This window comes from Oncorhynchus mykiss, chromosome 14, assembly GCF_057628025.1.
Source record: "Oncorhynchus mykiss isolate SJ-2025 chromosome 14, ASM5762802v1, whole genome shotgun sequence".
NCBI lineage: Eukaryota > Metazoa > Chordata > Actinopteri > Salmoniformes > Salmonidae > Oncorhynchus > Oncorhynchus mykiss.
In genome coordinates this window covers 27,834,984-27,854,235 of record NC_143035.1, presented here as the reverse complement: position 1 = coordinate 27,854,235, position 19,252 = coordinate 27,834,984, and the positions used below count along the sequence as shown (strand labels likewise).

Genomic DNA, 19,252 nt, shown 5'->3' with positions numbered 1-19,252 from the left:
ACGTACTGTATGACCCTGGAGGACACTACCAAACAGACCTGTTCCCATCCTGGAGTGAGTGAGTGAGTGTGTGTGTGTGTGTGTGTGTGGGGGGGGGGTCACCAAATGTCAAAAACCAAGGTCCTGCTATAAATGAGTCATGTCTTATTTTGATCCACTGTTTCAATGGTTGGAGAGATATGAGTGAGCAGCCTGTTCTAAAATAGACATGAGCAGGGGCCCTGTCCAGCCATGCCGTATGAAACTGTAATACAATCCTCTGGGAGATGTAAGGGTTTTAATCAAAGAAGGTATGATGTCAGCTAATGGATGTAGTGTATGTGCTGTGTACAGAGGGTTCATTCCTACTGGCTGACTCCTTCTAATGGGTCAGTTCAGACACGGTACACTATTCCCTATATAGTGCCCTAATTTTGAAGCAGAACACCATTGGCCCTGGTATAAAGGGTATAGGGTGCCATTTAGAAGGAAAACATTCATCCATGAAGGAAAAATATTAGAAAATGGTATACTGTACAGACAAAATACAGTATTTAGAAAAGGGCAATAGTTCCACCATATTTATTATCAAAACCAATTGAATTATTTTACTTGTGAAAAATAAATAAATAATTATATTTTGAGACATTCCAGTGTTACGTCATCTGTCCCTGACCTCAGAATGCCAATACCCCAAAATCACCTCAGTGCATTGATTAAATAGTGCATCATATGCTATCTTCATAAGCAGTTCAGCACAGCACGACAGCCTGCTGCTGGTTGGCCCGTCTTCCCTGGAGAACATGAATATTAACTAGATGGAGAAAGAGAAGGGAGACGACAGACTTATATCGTCCTCTCTCTCTCGCTCTCTCTCTCTCTCTCTCTCTCTCTCTGCCTATCTTTTAGTGCTTCCTCTCTCCCCCTCCCTCTCAGTTTCTCCCTCCTCCCCATCTCCCCTCCTCCCTCCTCCCCTTTTCTCTCTTAAACCCACACCCTGGTGCAGACCTAGACGTGCAGAAACCGGAAGACACTCACAGCCTTGTCTACCTCCATCTCTTTCCAACCTTGCCCTGGAGGATTAAAGCACACTGCTGTGTGGAACAAAGGTAAGCCTCAGTCTCTCTCCTCTCTCTCGCTCTCTCTCTCTCTCATCCCATTTTTATTCATTTAGCTTTGTCTCTGTGTACTGAAACAAAGGATCTGGGTTGTGGCTGAACACTGAAGTGTACTGATCTGATGGAGGGATGGAAGGATAGAGAGAATTAATTCATTAAAAGATAGATGGAGAGAGTAAGAGGTGCTGTGGTAGGATTTGAGTAGAGCAGGGTTATGAAGTGAGCAAGGCAGGATTGAGTTGAGTTGGTCTGGGGCTAAACTAGGGCTGGGATGGAGCTGAGCTAGGGCTGGGATGGGGCTGAGGTAGGGCTGGGATGGGGCTGAGGTAGTGCCGGGATGGGGCTGAGGTAGGGATGGGATGGGGGCTGAGGTAGGGCTGGGATGGGCCTGAACTAGGGCTGGGATGGGGCTGAGGTAGGGCTGGGCTATGAAAGAGGCAATGCTAGCCAGGAGTGCATTTTAATATCGTGGAACAGTGCTGAGACTCAGGAAGAGACAAGATGGCAAGGATGCAGAGATTAGAAGGTGAATAGGAAGAGAGAGAGAGAGAGAGAGAGAGAGAGCGCGAGAGAGAGAGAGAGAGAGAGAGAGAGAGAGAGAAAGAAAGAAAGAAAGAAAGAAAGAAAGAAAGAAAGAAAGAAAGAAAGAAAGAAAGAAAGAAAGAAAGAAAGAAAGAAAGAAAGAAAGAAAGAAAGAGCAGGGTAGGCAGAATGGATGGTGTCATGTTGGAGGCAGAATGGATGGTGTCATGTTGGAGGCAGAATGGCTGGTGTCATGTTGGGGGCAGAATAGATGGTGTCATGTTGGAGGCAGAATGGATGGTGTCACGTTGGAGGCAGAATGGCTGGTGTCATGTTGGGGGCAGAATGGATGGTGTCATGTTGGAGGCAGAATGGCTGGTGTCATGTTGGCGGCAGAATGGATGGTGTCATGTTGGAGGCAGAATGGATGGTGTCATGTTGGAGGCAGAATGGATGGTGTCATGTTGGAGGCAGAATGGATGGTGTCACGTTGGAGGCAGAATGGCTGGTGTCATGTTGGGGGCAGAATGGATGGTGTCATGTTGGAGGCAGAATGGCTGGTGTCATGTTGGAGGCAGAATGGCTGGTGTCATGTTGGAGGCAGAATGGATGGTGTCATTTTGGAGGCAGAATGGCTGGTGTCATGTTGGAGGCAGAATGGATGGTGTCATGTTGGAGGCAGAATGGCTGGTGTCATGTTGGAGGCAGAATGGCTGGTGTCATGGTGGAGGTAGAATGGATGGTGTCATGTTAGAGGCAGAATGGATGGTGTCATGTTGGAGGCAGAATGGATGGTGTCATGGTGTAGGCAGAATGGATGGTGTCATGTTGGAGGCAGAATGGATGGTGTCATGTTGGAGGCAGAATGGATGGTGTCATGTTGGAGGCAGAATGGATGGTGTCATGGTGGAGGCAGAATGGATGGTGTCATGGTGGAGGCAGAATGGATGGTGTCATGTTGGAGGCAGAATGGATGGTGTCATGTTGGAGGCAGAATGGATGGTGTCATGTTGGACGCAGAATGGATGGTGTCATGGTGGAGGCAGAATGGATGGTGTCATCCTAGATGAGAGGAAAGGGGAGGTGTGTGGGTGCCAACGTTCCCAACGCAAGATTCTGCCTGTGTAGATTATTTGTCAGCTGGTTTTACAGGGACCAGCAAAGGTCAAATAACTGACACATGATGATTTCTCTCTGCCTCTCTCCCTCCCTGCTCCATCTCTCTCTCTCCCTGCTCCATCTCTCTCTCTCTCCCTGCTCCATCTCTCTCTCTCCCTCCCTGTCCCATCTCTCTCTATCCCTCCCTGCTCCATCTCTCCCTCCCTGCTCCATCTCCCTCTCTCCCTCCCTGCTCCATCTCTCTCTATCCCTCCTTGCTCCATCTCTCTATCCCTCCCTGCTCCATCTCTCTATCCCACCCTGCTCCATCTCTCCCTCCCTGCTCCATCTCTCTCTCCCTGCTCCATCTCTCTCTCCTTCACAGCCACTATGTCTGACAAACCTGACCTGACAGAGATCACCTGCTTTGACAAGACCAAACTGAAGAAGACTGAGACGATAGAAAAGAACCCCTTGCCAACCAAAGAGAGTGAGTGATCATGTGTTTTAAAGGGTGTCGTAGGGGAAGATTTGTCTCTGCAGTTCTCTCTCTCTCTCTCTCTCAATTCAATTCAAGGGGCTTTATTGGCATGGGAAACATAGGTTAACATTGCCGAAGTAGGTGAACTAGATAATGTACAAAAGTGAAATAAACAATAAAAATGAACAGTAAACTTTAGTTCCACAATGATAAAGACATTACAAATGTCATATTATGTATATATACAGTCTTGTAACGATGTGCAAATAGTTAAAGTACAAAAGGGAAAATAAATAAACATACATATGGGTTGTATTTACAATGGTGTTTGTTCTTCACTGGTTGCCCTTTTCTTGCAACAGGTCACACATATTGCTGCTGTGATGCACACTGTGGTATTTCACCCAGTAGATATGGCAGTTTATCAAAATCGGGTTTGTTTTCTAATTCTTTGTGGATCTCTCCCTCTCTCATAGGTGGTCAGTTCGACCGCTGTCAACCTTCCTTTAGGCCTGCAATATACAAACACTTGTCTACTACAAATCACTGAATCAGCAACATCACTCTCTCCCTTTAGGCCCAGGTCAAAGTAGTGCACTATATAGGGAACAGGGTACCATTTGGGACAGACACTGTATCGTCTCTGCAATGCAACCACCCACCACCGGAGCCCAACTCACATTCAAATCTCCATACAGGTGTGTGCACTGACATGCATGTCTTCCTGTCTTCTGTTTCAGCCATTGAACAGGAAAGGAAAGGGGACGCAACGCCTTGATGTGACTTGGTGAAGAGGCCGTGAGGAGGAAAACAGGAGAGGAGGCAGAGATGCCACCAACAAAAGCACTTTGTTTGTCTCAGTATTCTACTTGAAGTTACTTTGTATTGTATAACAGGGTGCTGTAGGGCCCTGGGAGATGCAGTAGTGGAGGAGGGTACATGGGATGCATCCCTAATGTAACCCTATTCCTTATATAGTGCAATAATATTGACCTGGTCCACTATATAGAGAATATGGTGTCATTTGGGACACAGATTGATATCTTCACAGGGGTCTATCTATCATCAGGGGAATATAGTTGTAGCCTGGCTGCCAGTATTGGGCCAGAAACAACACCTAGCCCTTACTCCCTAGCCTCTACCCCTTTACTCCCTAGCCTCTACCCCTTTACTCCCTAGCCTCTACCCCTTTACTCCCTAGTCTCTACCCCTTACTCCCTAGCCTCTACCCCTTTACCCCTAGCCTCTACCCCTTACTCCCTAGCCTCTACCCCTTTACCCCCTAGCCTCTACCCCTTACTCCCTAGCCTCTACCCCTTTACTCCCTAGCCTTTACCCCTTTACTCCCTAGGCTCTACCTAGCCTCTACCCCTTTACTCCCTAGTCTCTACCTAGCCTCTACCCCTTTACTCCCTAGCCTCTACCCCTTTACTCCCTAGTCTCTACCCCTTTACTCCCTAGCCTCTACCCCTTTACTCCCTAGTCTCTACCCCTTTACTCCCTAGCCTCTACCCCTTTACTCCCTAGCCTCTACCCCTTTACTCCCTAGCCTCTACCCCTTTACTCCCTAGTCTCTACCCCTTTACTCCCTAGCCTTTACCCCTTTACTCCCTAGCCTTTACCCCTTTACTCCCTAGCCTTTACCCCTTTACTCCCTAGTCTCTACCTAGCCTCTACCCCTTTACTCCCTAGCCTCTACCCCTTTACTCCCTAACCTCTACACCTTTACTCCCTAGTCTCTACCCCTTTACTCCCTAGTCTCTACCCCTTTACTCCCTAGTCTCTACCTAGCCTCTACCCCTTTACTCCCTAGCCTCTACCTAGCCTCTACCCCTTTACACCCTAGTATCTACCCCTTTACTCCCTAGTCTCTACCCCTTTACTCCCTAGTCTCTGCCCCTTTACTCCCTAGCCTCTACCTAGTCTCTACCCCTTTACTCCCTAGTCTCTACCTAGCCTCTACCCCTTTACTCCCTAGCCTCTACCTAGTCTCTACCACTTTACTCCCTAGGCTCTACCTAGCCTCTACCCCTTTACTCCCTAGACTCTACCTAGCCTCTACCCCTTTACTCCCTAGCCTCTACCTAGCCTTTACCCCTTTACTCCCTAGCCTCTAACTAGACTCTACCCCTTTACCCCCTAGCCTCTACCCCTTTACTCCCTAGCCTCTAACTAGCCTCTACCCCTTTACTCCCTAGCCTCTACCCCTTTACCCCCTAGCCTCTACCCCTTTACTCCCTAGCCTCTACCCCTTTACTCCCTAGCCTCTACCCCTTTACTCCCTAGGCTCTACCTAGCCTCTACCCCTTTACTCCCTAGACTCTACCTAGCCTCTACCCCTTTACTCCCTAGCCTCTACCTAGCCTCTACCCCTTTACTCCCTAGCCTCTAACTAGACTCTACCCCTTTACCCCCTAGCCTCTACCCCTTTACTCCCTAGCCTCTAACTAGCCTTTACCCATTTACTCCCTAGCCTCTACCCCTTTACCCCCTAGCCTCTACCCCTTTACTCCCTAGCCTCTACCCCTTTACTCCCTAGCCTCTACCCCTTTACCCCCTAGACTCTACCCCTTTACTCCCTAGCCTCTACCTAGCCTCTACCCCTTTACTCCCTAGCCTCTACCTAGCCTCTACCCCTTTACACCCTAGTATCTACCCCTTTACTCCCTAGTCTCTACCCCTTTACTCCCTAGTCTCTACCCCTTTACTCCCTAGCCTCTACCTAGTCTCTACCCCTTTACTCCCTAGTCTCTACCTAGCCTCTACCCCTTTACTCCCTAGCCTCTACCTAGTCTCTACCCCTTTACTCCCTAGGCTCTACCTAGCCTCTACCCCTTTACTCCCTAGACTCTACCTAGCCTCTACCCCTTTACTCCCTAGCCTCTACCTAGCCTCTACCCCTTTACTCCCTAGCCTCTAACTAGACTCTACCCCTTTACCCCCTAGCCTCTACCCCTTTACTCCCTAGCCTCTAACTATTCTCTACCCCTTTACTCCCTAGCCTCTACCCCTTTACCCCCTAGCCTCTACCCCTTTACTCCCTAGCCTCTACCCCTTTACTCCCTAGCCTCTACCCCTTTACCCCCTAGACTCTACCCCTTTACTCCCTAGCCTCTACCCCCTAGCCCTTACCCCCTAGCCTTTACCCACTTACTCCCTAACCTCTACCCCCTAGCCCTTACCCCCTAGCCCTTACTCCCTAGCCCATACTCCCTAGCCCTTACCCCCTAGCCCTTACTCCCTAGCCCTTACTCCCTAGCCCATACTCCCTAGCCCTTACCCCCTAGCCCTTACTCCCTAGCCCTTACCCCCTAGCCCTTACTCTCTAGCCTCTACCCCCAAGCCCTTACCCCCTAGCATGTACCCCCTTACTCCCTAACCCTTACCCCCTAGCCTCTACCCCTTTACTCCCTAGCCTCTACCCACTAGCCCTTACTAGCCTCTACCCACTAGCCCTAGCCTCTACCTAGCCTCTACCCCTTTACTCCCTAGCCTCTACCTAGCCTCTACCCCTTTACACCCTAGTATCTACCCCTTTACTCCCTAGTCTCTACCCCTTTACTCCCTAGTCTCTACCCCTTTACTCCCTAGCCTCTACCTAGTCTCTACCCCTTTACTCCCTAGTCTCTACCTAGTCTCTACCCCTTTACTCCCTAGCCTCTACCCCTTTACTCCCTAGTCTCTACCCCTTTACTCCCTAGCCTCTACCCCTTTACTCCCTAGCCTCTACCCCTTTACTCCCTAGCCTCTACCCCTTTACTCCCTAGTCTCTACCCCTTTACTCCCTAGCCTTTACCCCTTTACTCCCTAGCCTTTACCCCTTTACTCCCTAGCCTTTACCCCTTTACTCCCTAGTCTCTACCTAGCCTCTACCCCTTTACTCCCTAGCCTCTACCCCTTTACTCCCTAACCTCTACACCTTTACTCCCTAGTCTCTACCCCTTTACTCCCTAGTCTCTACCCCTTTACTCCCTAGTCTCTACCTAGCCTCTACCCCTTTACTCCCTAGCCTCTACCTAGCCTCTACCCCTTTACACCCTAGTATCTACCCCTTTACTCCCTAGTCTCTACCCCTTTACTCCCTAGTCTCTACCCCTTTACTCCCTAGCCTCTACTTAGTCTCTACCCCTTTACTCCCTAGTCTCTACCTAGCCTCTACCCCTTTACTCCCTAGCCTCTACCTAGTCTCTACCACTTTACTCCCTAGGCTCTACCTAGCCTCTACCCCTTTACTCCCTAGACTCTACCTAGCCTCTACCCCTTTACTCCCTAGCCTCTACCTAGACTCTACCCCTTTACCCCCTAGCCTCTACCCCTTTACTCCCTAGCCTCTAACTAGCCTCTACCCCTTTACTCCCTAGCCTCTACCCCTTTACCCCCTTGCCTCTACCCCTTTACTCCCTAGCCTCTACCCCTTTACTCCCTAGCCTCTACCCCTTTACTCCCTAGGCTCTACCTAGCCTCTACCCCTTTACTCCCTAGACTCTACCTAGCCTCTACCCCTTTACTCCCTAGCCTCTACCTAGCCTCTACCCCTTTACTCCCTAGCCTCTAACTAGACTCTACCCCTTTACCCCCTAGCCTCTACCCCTTTACTCCCTAGCCTCTAACTAGCCTTTACCCCTTTACTCCCTAGCCTCTACCCCTTTACCCCCTAGCCTCTACCCCTTTACTCCCTAGCCTCTACCCCTTTACTCCCTAGCCTCTACCCCTTTACCCCCTAGACTCTACCCCTTTACTCCCTAGCCTCTACCTAGCCTCTACCCCTTTACTCCCTAGCCTCTACCTAGCCTCTACCCCTTTACACCCTAGTATCTACCCCTTTACTCCCTAGTCTCTACCCCTTTACTCCCTAGTCTCTACCCCTTTACTCCCTAGCCTCTACCTAGTCTCTACCCCTTTACTCCCTAGTCTCTACCTAGCCTCTACCCCTTTACTCCCTAGTCTCTACCTAGTCTCTACCCCTTTACTCCCTAGGCTCTACCTAGCCTCTACCCCTTTACTCCCTAGACTCTACCTAGCCTCTACCCCTTTACTCCCTAGCCTCTACCTAGCCTCTACCCCTTTACTCCCTAGCCTCTAACTAGACTCTACCCCTTTACCCCCTAGCCTCTACCCCTTTACTCCCTAGCCTCTAACTATTCTCTACCCCTTTACTCCCTAGCCTCTACCCCTTTACCCCCTAGCCTCTACCCCTTTACTCCCTAGCCTCTACCCCTTTACTCCCTAGCCTCTACCCCTTTACCCCCTAGACTCTACCCCTTTACTCCCTAGCCTCTACCCCCTAGCCCTTACCCCCTAGCCTTTACCCACTTACTCCCTAACCTCTACCCCCTAGCCCTTACCCCCTAGCCCTTACTCCCTAGCCCATACTCCCTAGCCCTTACCCCCTAGCCCTTACTCCCTAGCCCTTACTCCCTAGCCCATACTCCCTAGCCCTTACCCCCTAGCCCTTACTCCCTAGCCCTTACCCCCTAGCCCTTACTCTCTAGCCTCTACCCCCAAGCCCTTACCCCCTAGCATGTACCCCCTTACTCCCTAACCCTTACCCCCTAGCCTCTACCCCTTTACTCCCTAGCCTCTACCCACTAGCCCTTACTAGCCTCTACCCACTAGCCCTAGCCTCTACCTAGCCTCTACCCCTTTACTCCCTAGCCTCTACCTAGCCTCTACCCCTTTACACCCTAGTATCTACCCCTTTACTCCCTAGTCTCTACCCCTTTACTCCCTAGTCTCTACCCCTTTACTCCCTAGCCTCTACCTAGTCTCTACCCCTTTACTCCCTAGTCTCTACCTAGTCTCTACCCCTTTACTCCCTAGCCTCTACCCCTTTACTCCCTAGTCTCTACCCCTTTACTCCCTAGCCTCTACCCCTTTACTCCCTAGCCTCTACCCCTTTACTCCCTAGCCTCTACCCCTTTACTCCCTAGTCTCTACCCCTTTACTCCCTAGCCTTTACCCCTTTACTCCCTAGCCTTTACCCCTTTACTCCCTAGCCTTTACCCCTTTACTCCCTAGCCTCTACCTAGCCTCTACCCCTTTACTCCCTAGCCTCTACCCCTTTACTCCCTAACCTCTACACCTTTACTCCCTAGTCTCTACCCCTTTACTCCCTAGTCTCTACCCCTTTACTCCCTAGTCTCTACCTAGCCTCTACCCCTTTACTCCCTAGCCTCTACCTAGCCTCTACCCCTTTACACCCTAGTATCTACCCCTTTACTCCCTAGTCTCTACCCCTTTACTCCCTAGTCTCTACCCCTTTACTCCCTAGCCTCTACTTAGTCTCTACCCCTTTACTCCCTAGTCTCTACCTAGCCTCTACCCCTTTACTCCCTAGCCTCTACCTAGTCTCTACCACTTTACTCCCTAGGCTCTACCTAGCCTCTACCCCTTTACTCCCTAGACTCTACCTAGCCTCTACCCCTTTACTCCCTAGCCTCTACCTAGCCTCTACCCCTTTACTCCCTAGCCTCTAACTAGACTCTACCCCTTTACCCCCTAGCCTCTACCCCTTTACTCCCTAGCCTCTAACTAGCCTCTACCCCTTTACTCCCTAGCCTCTACCCCTTTACCCCCTTGCCTCTACCCCTTTACTCCCTAGCCTCTACCCCTTTACTCCCTAGCCTCTACCCCTTTACTCCCTAGGCTCTACCTAGCCTCTACCCCTTTACTCCCTAGACTCTACCTAGCCTCTACCCCTTTACTCCCTAGCCTCTACCTAGCCTCTACCCCTTTACTCCCTAGCCTCTAACTAGACTCTACCCCTTTACCCCCTAGCCTCTACCCCTTTACTCCCTAGCCTCTAACTAGCCTTTACCCCTTTACTCCCTAGCCTCTACCCCTTTACCCCCTAGCCTCTACCCCTTTACTCCCTAGCCTCTACCCCTTTACTCCCTAGCCTCTACCCCTTTACCCCCTAGACTCTACCCCTTTACTCCCTAGCCTCTACCTAGCCTCTACCCCTTTACTCCCTAGCCTCTACCTAGCCTCTACCCCTTTACACCCTAGTATCTACCCCTTTACTCCCTAGTCTCTACCCCTTTACTCCCTAGTCTCTACCCCTTTACTCCCTAGCCTCTACCTAGTCTCTACCCCTTTACTCCCTAGTCTCTACCTAGCCTCTACCCCTTTACTCCCTAGTCTCTACCTAGTCTCTACCCCTTTACTCCCTAGGCTCTACCTAGCCTCTACCCCTTTACTCCCTAGACTCTACCTAGCCTCTACCCCTTTACTCCCTAGCCTCTACCTAGCCTCTACCCCTTTACTCCCTAGCCTCTAACTAGACTCTACCCCTTTACCCCCTAGCCTCTACCCCTTTACTCCCTAGCCTCTAACTATTCTCTACCCCTTTACTCCCTAGCCTCTACCCCTTTACCCCCTAGCCTCTACCCCTTTACTCCCTAGCCTCTACCCCTTTACTCCCTAGCCTCTACCCCTTTACCCCCTAGACTCTACCCCTTTACTCCCTAGCCTCTACCCCCTAGCCCTTACCCCCTAGCCTTTACCCACTTACTCCCTAACCTCTACCCCCTAGCCCTTACCCCCTAGCCCTTACTCCCTAGCCCATACTCCCTAGCCCTTACCCCCTAGCCCTTACTCCCTAGCCCTTACTCCCTAGCCCATACTCCCTAGCCCTTACCCCCTAGCCCTTACTCCCTAGCCCTTACCCCCTAGCCCTTACTCTCTAGCCTCTACCCCCAAGCCCTTACCCCCTAGCATGTACCCCCTTACTCCCTAACCCTTACCCCCTAGCCTCTACCCCTTTACTCCCTAGCCTCTACCCACTAGCCCTTACCCCCTAGCCCTTACCCCCTTACTCTCTAGCCTCTACCCCCAAGCCCTTACCCCCTAGCATGTACCCCCTTACCCCCTAGCCCTTACCCCCTAGCCCATACTCCCTAGCCCTTACCCCCTAGTCTTTACCCCCTTACTCCCTAACCCTTACCCCCTTACTCCCTAGCCCTTACCCCCTTACTCCCTAACCCTTACTCCCTTGCCCTCTAGCCTCTACCCCCTAGCCCTTACCCCCTAGCCTCTACCCCCATAACCCTTACCCCCTAGCCTTCACCAAATCAAGTCAGGCATCCAGGCTGAGAGAGGTCGGGGAGAAGAAGGTGGGGGGATTATGGAGGTGTTTTCATAATTCACTTTTTACTTTTCTTTATGAAATAAAGACAAAAGAGTGTAATACAAAACAACAGATTTGAGTCTGACTTTCTCTGATGATTTCTGATGTTTGAGAATAATATAGCAGTCTCAAAGGGGGTATGGACAGTCCCTACTGAGAATATATAGTGCATTAGACAAACACAGAACACACAGAACACAAAATTAGGCTACCAATACAATAAATTAAATAATACATGGTTCTTGAATGGATGGAATTATCATGGCTATAGTGGGTTTTTGCAGACAGCTTTGCCTGGGAGAGAAGTTAAATCAGCACATTCACATCTACAGTTTAGACATTTCATTAATCATAATTAATACATTTACAAGCCTGATATCACTGTAGTATTGAAAACCAGGTCAAAAACTCAGTCCAACAATCAGAGCTACATTTATTGTCCGTATACTTCTTGGTATACACACACCTGTAAGGGAGACTGGTATCACTGATAACGAGTTCCTATGACTCTCATTCAGATCTTATTGTATTGTTTTAATGCAGGGCTGGTTTCAGGCATATATGATATAAGTGGTCGCTTAGGTCCCCCAGCCACTGATCAAGTGTTGTTTTAAAAAATGTAGGAACTCAGTCAGGGTCTCAATTTAGTATTGAGCGTTAGAATAGTAGAATACACCAGGTGCTTTTCAAAATGTGGTTGTGCAAAGGGCTGTGCGTTATACCGTATTTTACGATATACCGGTATTGATGCACAGACCGGTTTGGGTTTTTACTTTACTTTCTATAACGGTATTTGAATGTTTGGGTTGTTAAAGTGATACGTGTAATGTCCATTTTTATAGTTTACTTCACTACTTCATTGATCTCTCTCCTTGACACATTCCACACTGACCAAAGCCCCACCCCCATCACTCAAGGAGCGTATTTGTTGTTGCTTGACCTTAAGACACTAGTATTCAGTCTGCATGGTCCATTTAAAAAAAAAAAAAATTTAACCTTTATTTAACTAGGCAAGTCAGTTAAGAACAAATTCTTATTTTCAATGACGGCCTAGGAACAGTGGGTTAACTGCCTGTTCAGGGAAAGAACGACAGATTTGTACCTTGTCAGCTCGGGGGTTTGAACTTGCAACCTTCCGGTTACTAGTCCAACGCTCTAACCACTAGGCTACCCTGCCGCCCCAATGCAGCACCAATGCCCCAATGCAGCACATGCAACAACGTTGATGACACCGATGCCATTTTCACTTTGCTTCTTAATATAAATCCCACTAGTGTTCTACAACTACAATATTAGTTTGTGTTTCTTACATCTGCAAACAGCTAGTTTGTCTTTTCTTAGCAAGTTGGGCCTAAATCTTGACAGTCGTTAATGCTAATCGCTAGTTAGCTTACCAGCTAGCTAATAAGCATACTGAGTCAGAGAAAACATAATTAACTTTACAACCTGCTAATACCAGTGATGGTGTACACCTAAATCAGCATGTTGTTTGTGCAACAGTATTTTCTAAATCAAAGAGGAATACGCAAAGCATGAATATGTTAGCTACATGAAGTAGCTAAGAGAAAACATTCAATGTAGTCAAAGATTATAGGGTCTCCTAGGAAACACCTTGGTTCCTACCCTGTCACAATAATTTAAACATAAAAATGATCTGAAATGAGTACAGGAAATGTAGAAATTGATGGAAATGCAGGAAATGATTTTAGGTTGAAGTTTAATTAAACAGTATAAACCAATCAGAATGGAGAAAGACCCATTGAAATCACTTAGAATGTATGTGTTGCCACCCTAGGGTCACACTACTCATAAAGCAAATGTAGAACTTTTATTAATCAAAAACATAAATATAGTGTATTATACTGTTATACCGTCCATTTTTTTAAATGCCGTGATATATGTTGGCCATGTCGCCCAGCCGTAGATGTGCATCATTAGTTGTTCTCTTGTTATGTCTGTCACTGATAGTCATTCAATTAGCCATGTCAGTTAACAATTGTTAGTTGGCTAGACTAACTACCAATCTATCTAAACTTGTAGTAATCACAACCGAATACTGACCGTGCCCAGGGGCCCTGACCTCAAGGGGGCCCCCCATTGATTTTGTTAGTCATTCTCACTCAGATCATGTAAACATGGCATAAATCCTTAGGAAATGTGTAGACTGGCAGGAAATTAGGAAATTAGCTTAAATGGTCTTTCCCATGGAAAAATGTGTAGAATTGCAGGAAATTGACTTTAAAAGTTAAATGTTCATCTCCACTGTCAAGAGGGAGGCCACTAAAATGTTTTAAGTGCACTACTTTTAACCAATGCCCTATGGGTGGCAGGTAGCCTAGCGGAATGTTGTGCCAGTAACCAAAAGGTTGCTGGTTTGAGTCCCTGAGCTGACTAGGTGAATAATATGTTGATGTAACCTTGAGCAGTGCACTTAACCCTAATTGCTCCTATATGTCTGTTAATAAGATGTAGGTGTGGGCCCCCCCAACCAAGCCGTGCTTAGGGCACCCAAAAGGCTTGGGCCACCCCAGGCTCATGTGTAATAGTTTGTGAGGTATGCTTTCTTTTGAACTATCTGCAGTGCTATCGCTGTTTTGGTGGAGGCACATGGGTCGCTGGCGTCGCCAGTCCTGGCACGTCTAGCCTCTCACCTCCAGCTCCCTTTATCAGTTTTATGACTCCGTTAATCACACCCTGCACCGTAAATATAGCCTAGCCTAGTCAATTTGAGGTGAATAACCGCTGCGTAAATCGCCAATCAGCACACCATGGACGCGCCTAATGAGTCTGAAACGTCAGTTAGAACAATTTAATTAAAACGCGTTTTACATGTTTATCTTAATCTGTGATGCGGGTCGATGTCCAGTGCTTTGGACCAGTCCGTTGGATAATACACATCATTCAATCAACGTGTACTGGCTGTAGTGTATTGTATATTAATTAGCCCCAGAAATCCCCCATGTCCACTACTATTATTTTCTATTCCTGTTTGTATGCAATCAATGTAAAGCATGTATGTCTGTCTCTGAGAGTCATCCACACTGACCATCAGCAACACCTGAGTCCTGAGAGGAAGAGAACATGGAATACCTGTGCCGAAAGGTGAGCACGTTACTAGGCTATATTAGCGTACTTATTTGATTTCATTTTAAATGATCAATATGTGATGTTTCTTTTGAGTTGTAGGGATGATTTATCAACTTGTAATGAATTTAAATAATAGCCTTTTGATTCATTCACGATCAATATTGATTGGTTTATTTCGCAATGAGCTTCTGTTTTTGATGAAGTTTCGATGTTTATATAGCATCTATGTAAAATAACGCCCAGGTTGATGGACTATTGTTTTACAGGTTGTTATGAACCCATAAAGCCAGTAGCGGCAAAGCCTATTTGTAAGACAGAAATGGGTTGAGATCAGCCATCAAAGATCATCGTTTAATCTCCTTTTATTTTCCTCGGCTGGGTGTGGGAAATGTAGCTTTCAGCTGCAGTGGAACAGTCAAGTGGCCGATATCTAATTAGTGCGGATTATCGTCACCTGCTCGCGCCTCTATTGTCCTACAAGGACTTGGTTATTGTCTGACCGTGGAGTGAGAAGTTGTTTTAGGGGATTTTGAGTGGCTTATAGAGGATTTAACATGCCCCAGCGATCTGATTGAAATGGAAACTATAAACTAGGCCAATGGTAATCAATAGGGATCACAAGTTAGGCTAATCTTTCTCATATCAAATCAGATATGAATGTGAATTAGGCCTAACAGAAACTGACAGATGATAACGGGTGATTTGAAATAAGAATAATGTCAGTGAATATCAAGTTTACCCATCATTCAGAAGACACTTGTGCCAATTTGTTAACATATGTTTAATCTATAGGATTGAAATTAATGTTTTTGTTTCAACATTAGGCCTAGGCTATTTAAAATACAGGGTATTGTCATTAATATTGCATTTCTTACAGATCGCCTACATTGTTTCTCGTTTATTTATTTTCACATACCCATCCTCTCCTTAGATTCCAGACTATTTTCACACCGACTTCGTTCCCATGGAATCGGCTATTATCTTATTATCGCGACGGTGCCAATGTCGCGGATGTGTGAGGCTTTATTTACATGACTCTTAGCGAACGGGGCTGAATGAATTTATGACTTTGTAGTCACCCAGCCCCCCAGATCGCAGTGTTAGTTCCCCAAGAACAGAGCTCCTACCAGGTCAGACAGACGGACAGGGCGGGAGACTCACTAGGGCATGAAGTCAGTATAGGGGACACACACACACATTCAGTCTGATTATAAATACTATCTATTTTTTCTAAAGTAATATATTATGACATTTCATAAATTGGTATAGAGAATAAGCCTACCCCGAAGAGCCAAGTGTATACCTATAGGAACAATATACTCTATATAGGCCTATTCTAGTGTACTTTGAATGGAATATAGGCTATGTTCTTACACACTACATCCGTGTATATCCAGGTAAAAGACAGTTCGACGTAAATGCATACATTTAAATGTTGAGCCAACAACCATATAGTGTTGTTTGGAATGTGTATCCATGCGAGTGCCCATTTCACATCCAGAAATGGCTGCACGTTTAGGCTACACGTCCTAATTGAATGTGTATTGTAAGCCTATAGATCCGAACCCAATTGAATACTAATCATGCTACCACCACTAATAATAATATTAATAATAAACTCTGCAATTTAGCACTTGATACACTTATTCGTGGGAAAAGTATATAAAGAGTGACCTCTGGGAAATGGAAGGGATGGATGGTGGGGCTGATAAAACTGTGTCTGTGCGGAAGCTTTGAAGTGCAGTTATGCACCGACGTGTTTCCTATGTGTCTATAGAACACGGCATTCAATGACTTGGTTGCCGCATTTTCACAGTGAAATGTTACCAACAGAACAAATCTGTCAATCAAACACAACGACACTATAAATGTCTTTACGATCCAGTCACAGAGCTCAGTTGCATCTAGCATACTCTTTCTCTCTCTTTCTCTGACCGCCCGCCTCAGTATTTACGCTTGGGATACTCCACTGAAGCCGTTGTTTTGGACGCAGAAGACTCATTAGCTGCCATGGGACCGTGCAAGCTGCTGACATCACTGGTCCTGTCCATGTGTTGTCATGTTCTGTACGCTACAGCATGGTAGGTTTTTTTAAAACCTGTTGTCTTTGGCATTTCAACAGTTCTGCCATGATCAGTTATATTGGCAGTGTGTGGGGGGAGGGAGGGGGTCAGTTTACACGATGTCACAATTACTATGTCTTGACTGGGTTTGCTTTCTGTTTACCATAGGTCGGTGAATAACTTCCTGATGACTGGACCAAAGGTAGCGGATCTTTATTTACTTTTTGGGCTCGTGCACAGACTGCTTGGTTAAAATAGCCCTTATGGTTTACGTTGCAAATGTTTTCGCTGTAATTTAACGGGAAATGTGTTTTCTAATAACAACAAATGAATAGCTCAAACACGGAGGCCAAGTTGGAAAACACATAACACATGTCTGGTTCAATCCTGATACGAGAATCTGTGATTTACTCTGTCTCTGTATCCGTGTGCCCCTCAGGCCTATCTGACGTATGCCAGTAGCGTGCAGGTGGGCGCACAGAGCGGGATTCAGGAATGCAAACACCAGTTCTCTTGGGACAGGTGGAACTGCCCCGAGAGCGCGCTCCAACTATCAACTCATGGACTGCGCAGTGGTGAGAATATATTTACGATGCAGCATACTATAGGCTACCTAATCCCTCGAAATAAATGTTTTCCAATGGCAAATAGACTAGGCTTGTAGTGAGTATGTCAGAGGAAATTACGCATGGCAATTTGCAAGCGTCTAATATTTACCGATGTCATCACATCATTACGGTATGTGTTAACCATAACATTGACAACCATGATCTCTTTAAATTCCAGCCACAAGAGAGACGTCTTTCGTCCACGCCATCAGTGCTGCGGGGGTGATGTACACTCTCACCAAGAACTGTAGTATGGGGGATTTTGATAACTGTGGATGTGATGACTCCAATATTGGGCAGATAGGTGAGTTTATATACCATTACCATCTGACTTTATAACATTGAGTGTAGCAACCTATTTGAATTATGTGACCATGTATGTATTATATGCTCAAATAACAAAATTGCGCACATTTACACCATTACGTACAGAACCGAAAATGGGCGCACAGAAGACAACACTGAAATTTGACAGAAATAAGAGCAGTAATATTTGGACATGGACATAATTGCATAGACTAACCCTGCCTTGTCTCTCTCCAGGTGGTAGGGGTTGGATTTGGGGGGGCTGCAGTGATAACGTGAAATTTGGGGAGAAGATGTCCAAACAGTTTGTGGATGCGCTGGAGAACGGACACGACTCGCGCGCAGCTGTAAACCTGCACAACAATGAAGCCGGTAGACTTGTGAGTGACAGATCTCATACTGGCTATAGGTCTCATACAGGCTATACTGCCGGTCTCATACAGGCTATACCTCCAGTCTCATACTGGCTATACTGCCGGTCTCATACAGGCTATACTGCCGTCTCATACAGGCTATACTGCCATTGGTAGGCCTCATTTAGATTCGTTGTGGAGTTATTTTTAGCCTATCAGCCTAACATAAACTTACAAATGAACTATTATTGAATCCATAACTGACTGAAGCTCTCTCTAGGCGATCAAGGCGACCATGAAGCGAGTCTGTAAGTGCCACGGCGTCTCCGGGAGCTGTTCCGTTCAGACCTGCTGGATGCAGCTGTCTGACTTCAGAGACATCGGTAACTACCTCAAAGTCAAACACGACCAGGCGCAGAAACTGGAGATGGACAAGAGGCGGATGAGGTCGGGGAACAGCGCCGACAACAGGGGCGCCATCGCGGACGTGTTCAGCAGCATCGCCCGGACGGAGCTCATTTACCTGGAGGAATCTCCAGACTACTGTACCAAGAACAAGAGCCTGGGGCTCCAGGGAACCGAGGGGAGGGAGTGTCTGCAGGGGGAAAATAACCTCTCCCAGTGGGAGAAGAAGAGCTGCCGCCGGCTGTGCCATGAGTGCGGCCTGAGGGTCGAGGAGAGGCGGATTGAGATAGTCAGCAGCTGTAACTGCAAGTTTCACTGGTGCTGCACGGTCAAGTGCGAGCGGTGCACGCAGGTCGTGACCAAATACTACTGTGCGCGCAGGGAGAGAGTGCGCAGGCCTCAGAACAGCACAAGGAAAAGTGGGAGAAGGCCCCGCGTGCAGCGCAGTTGATTTGCGCCTGCACAGTCTGTGGTTATCTATACTTGAGGATAACTATGAAGGGGACAGTTTATTTTAATATTCGCTATTTAAAACATGTTTTATTACAGTTCATTTGATCCATGTTCATCTGTCTGGGATTGTATGTCTTGTATGTTGTTACCCAAACATTTTACACGTGATTTCTCCTGTAACTTGTTTATGATCAACATATTCTCATCCATCCCACATCGGGTGACAAACTATTTCCACTTTTGTCCCTTATTAAAAATGCACTTTATAGGCTAACATTTTGACAATCGAATAGATATGTGATATGTTCTAAAAAATATATATATTCCTTTGATAAATGTCTATCATCACAATGTTATTTTGTTAATGCACGTTTAAGTTCACTTGTCACTTTGGGGGTGTACAGGGAGAAACATGGTTGTCTAAATGGGTTAGAAGCCTATGCGTACATTCGGTGTGTCCTCTTTTTATATCAATTATGACATTGTTTTAAGTGTCATTATCACGTTTTTATTTTTATACGGGGAATTGCATATTAAATATTTGAATCTTATTTCGAGTCCTGTTCTGAATTTACTTCCTGTGCCGACGAAGTTTGTCGCTTTCAATATTCTGATTCGGCAGTCTGTTTTTGTTTATTGATGGTGTTGAGG

General features: G+C 47.0%; 2 protein-coding genes across 2 annotated transcripts; both read left to right on the top strand.

Annotated features, from left to right (window-relative positions):
- The first annotated feature begins 835 nt into the window (after positions 1 to 835).
- On the top strand, positions 836 to 4,133 carry tmsb2 (thymosin beta 2). Its single transcript, XM_036943241.2, has 3 exons — positions 836 to 1,088; positions 3,103 to 3,207; positions 3,939 to 4,133. The coding sequence occupies exons 2-3, from the start codon at positions 3,108 to 3,110 to the stop codon at positions 3,974 to 3,976; spliced, it is 138 nt and encodes a 45-aa protein (XP_036799136.1). The 5' UTR covers positions 836 to 1,088; positions 3,103 to 3,107; the 3' UTR covers positions 3,977 to 4,133.
- A 10,274-nt stretch (positions 4,134 to 14,407) lies between these two features.
- Positions 14,408 to 19,119, top strand: LOC110489479 (protein Wnt-8a-like). Its single transcript, XM_021562178.3, has 7 exons — positions 14,408 to 14,428; positions 16,361 to 16,494; positions 16,645 to 16,678; positions 16,916 to 17,051; positions 17,263 to 17,388; positions 17,628 to 17,770; positions 18,024 to 19,119. The coding sequence occupies exons 1-7, from the start codon at positions 14,408 to 14,410 to the stop codon at positions 18,597 to 18,599; spliced, it is 1,170 nt and encodes a 389-aa protein (XP_021417853.2). The 3' UTR covers positions 18,600 to 19,119.
- Positions 19,120 to 19,252: the final 133 nt, after the last annotated feature.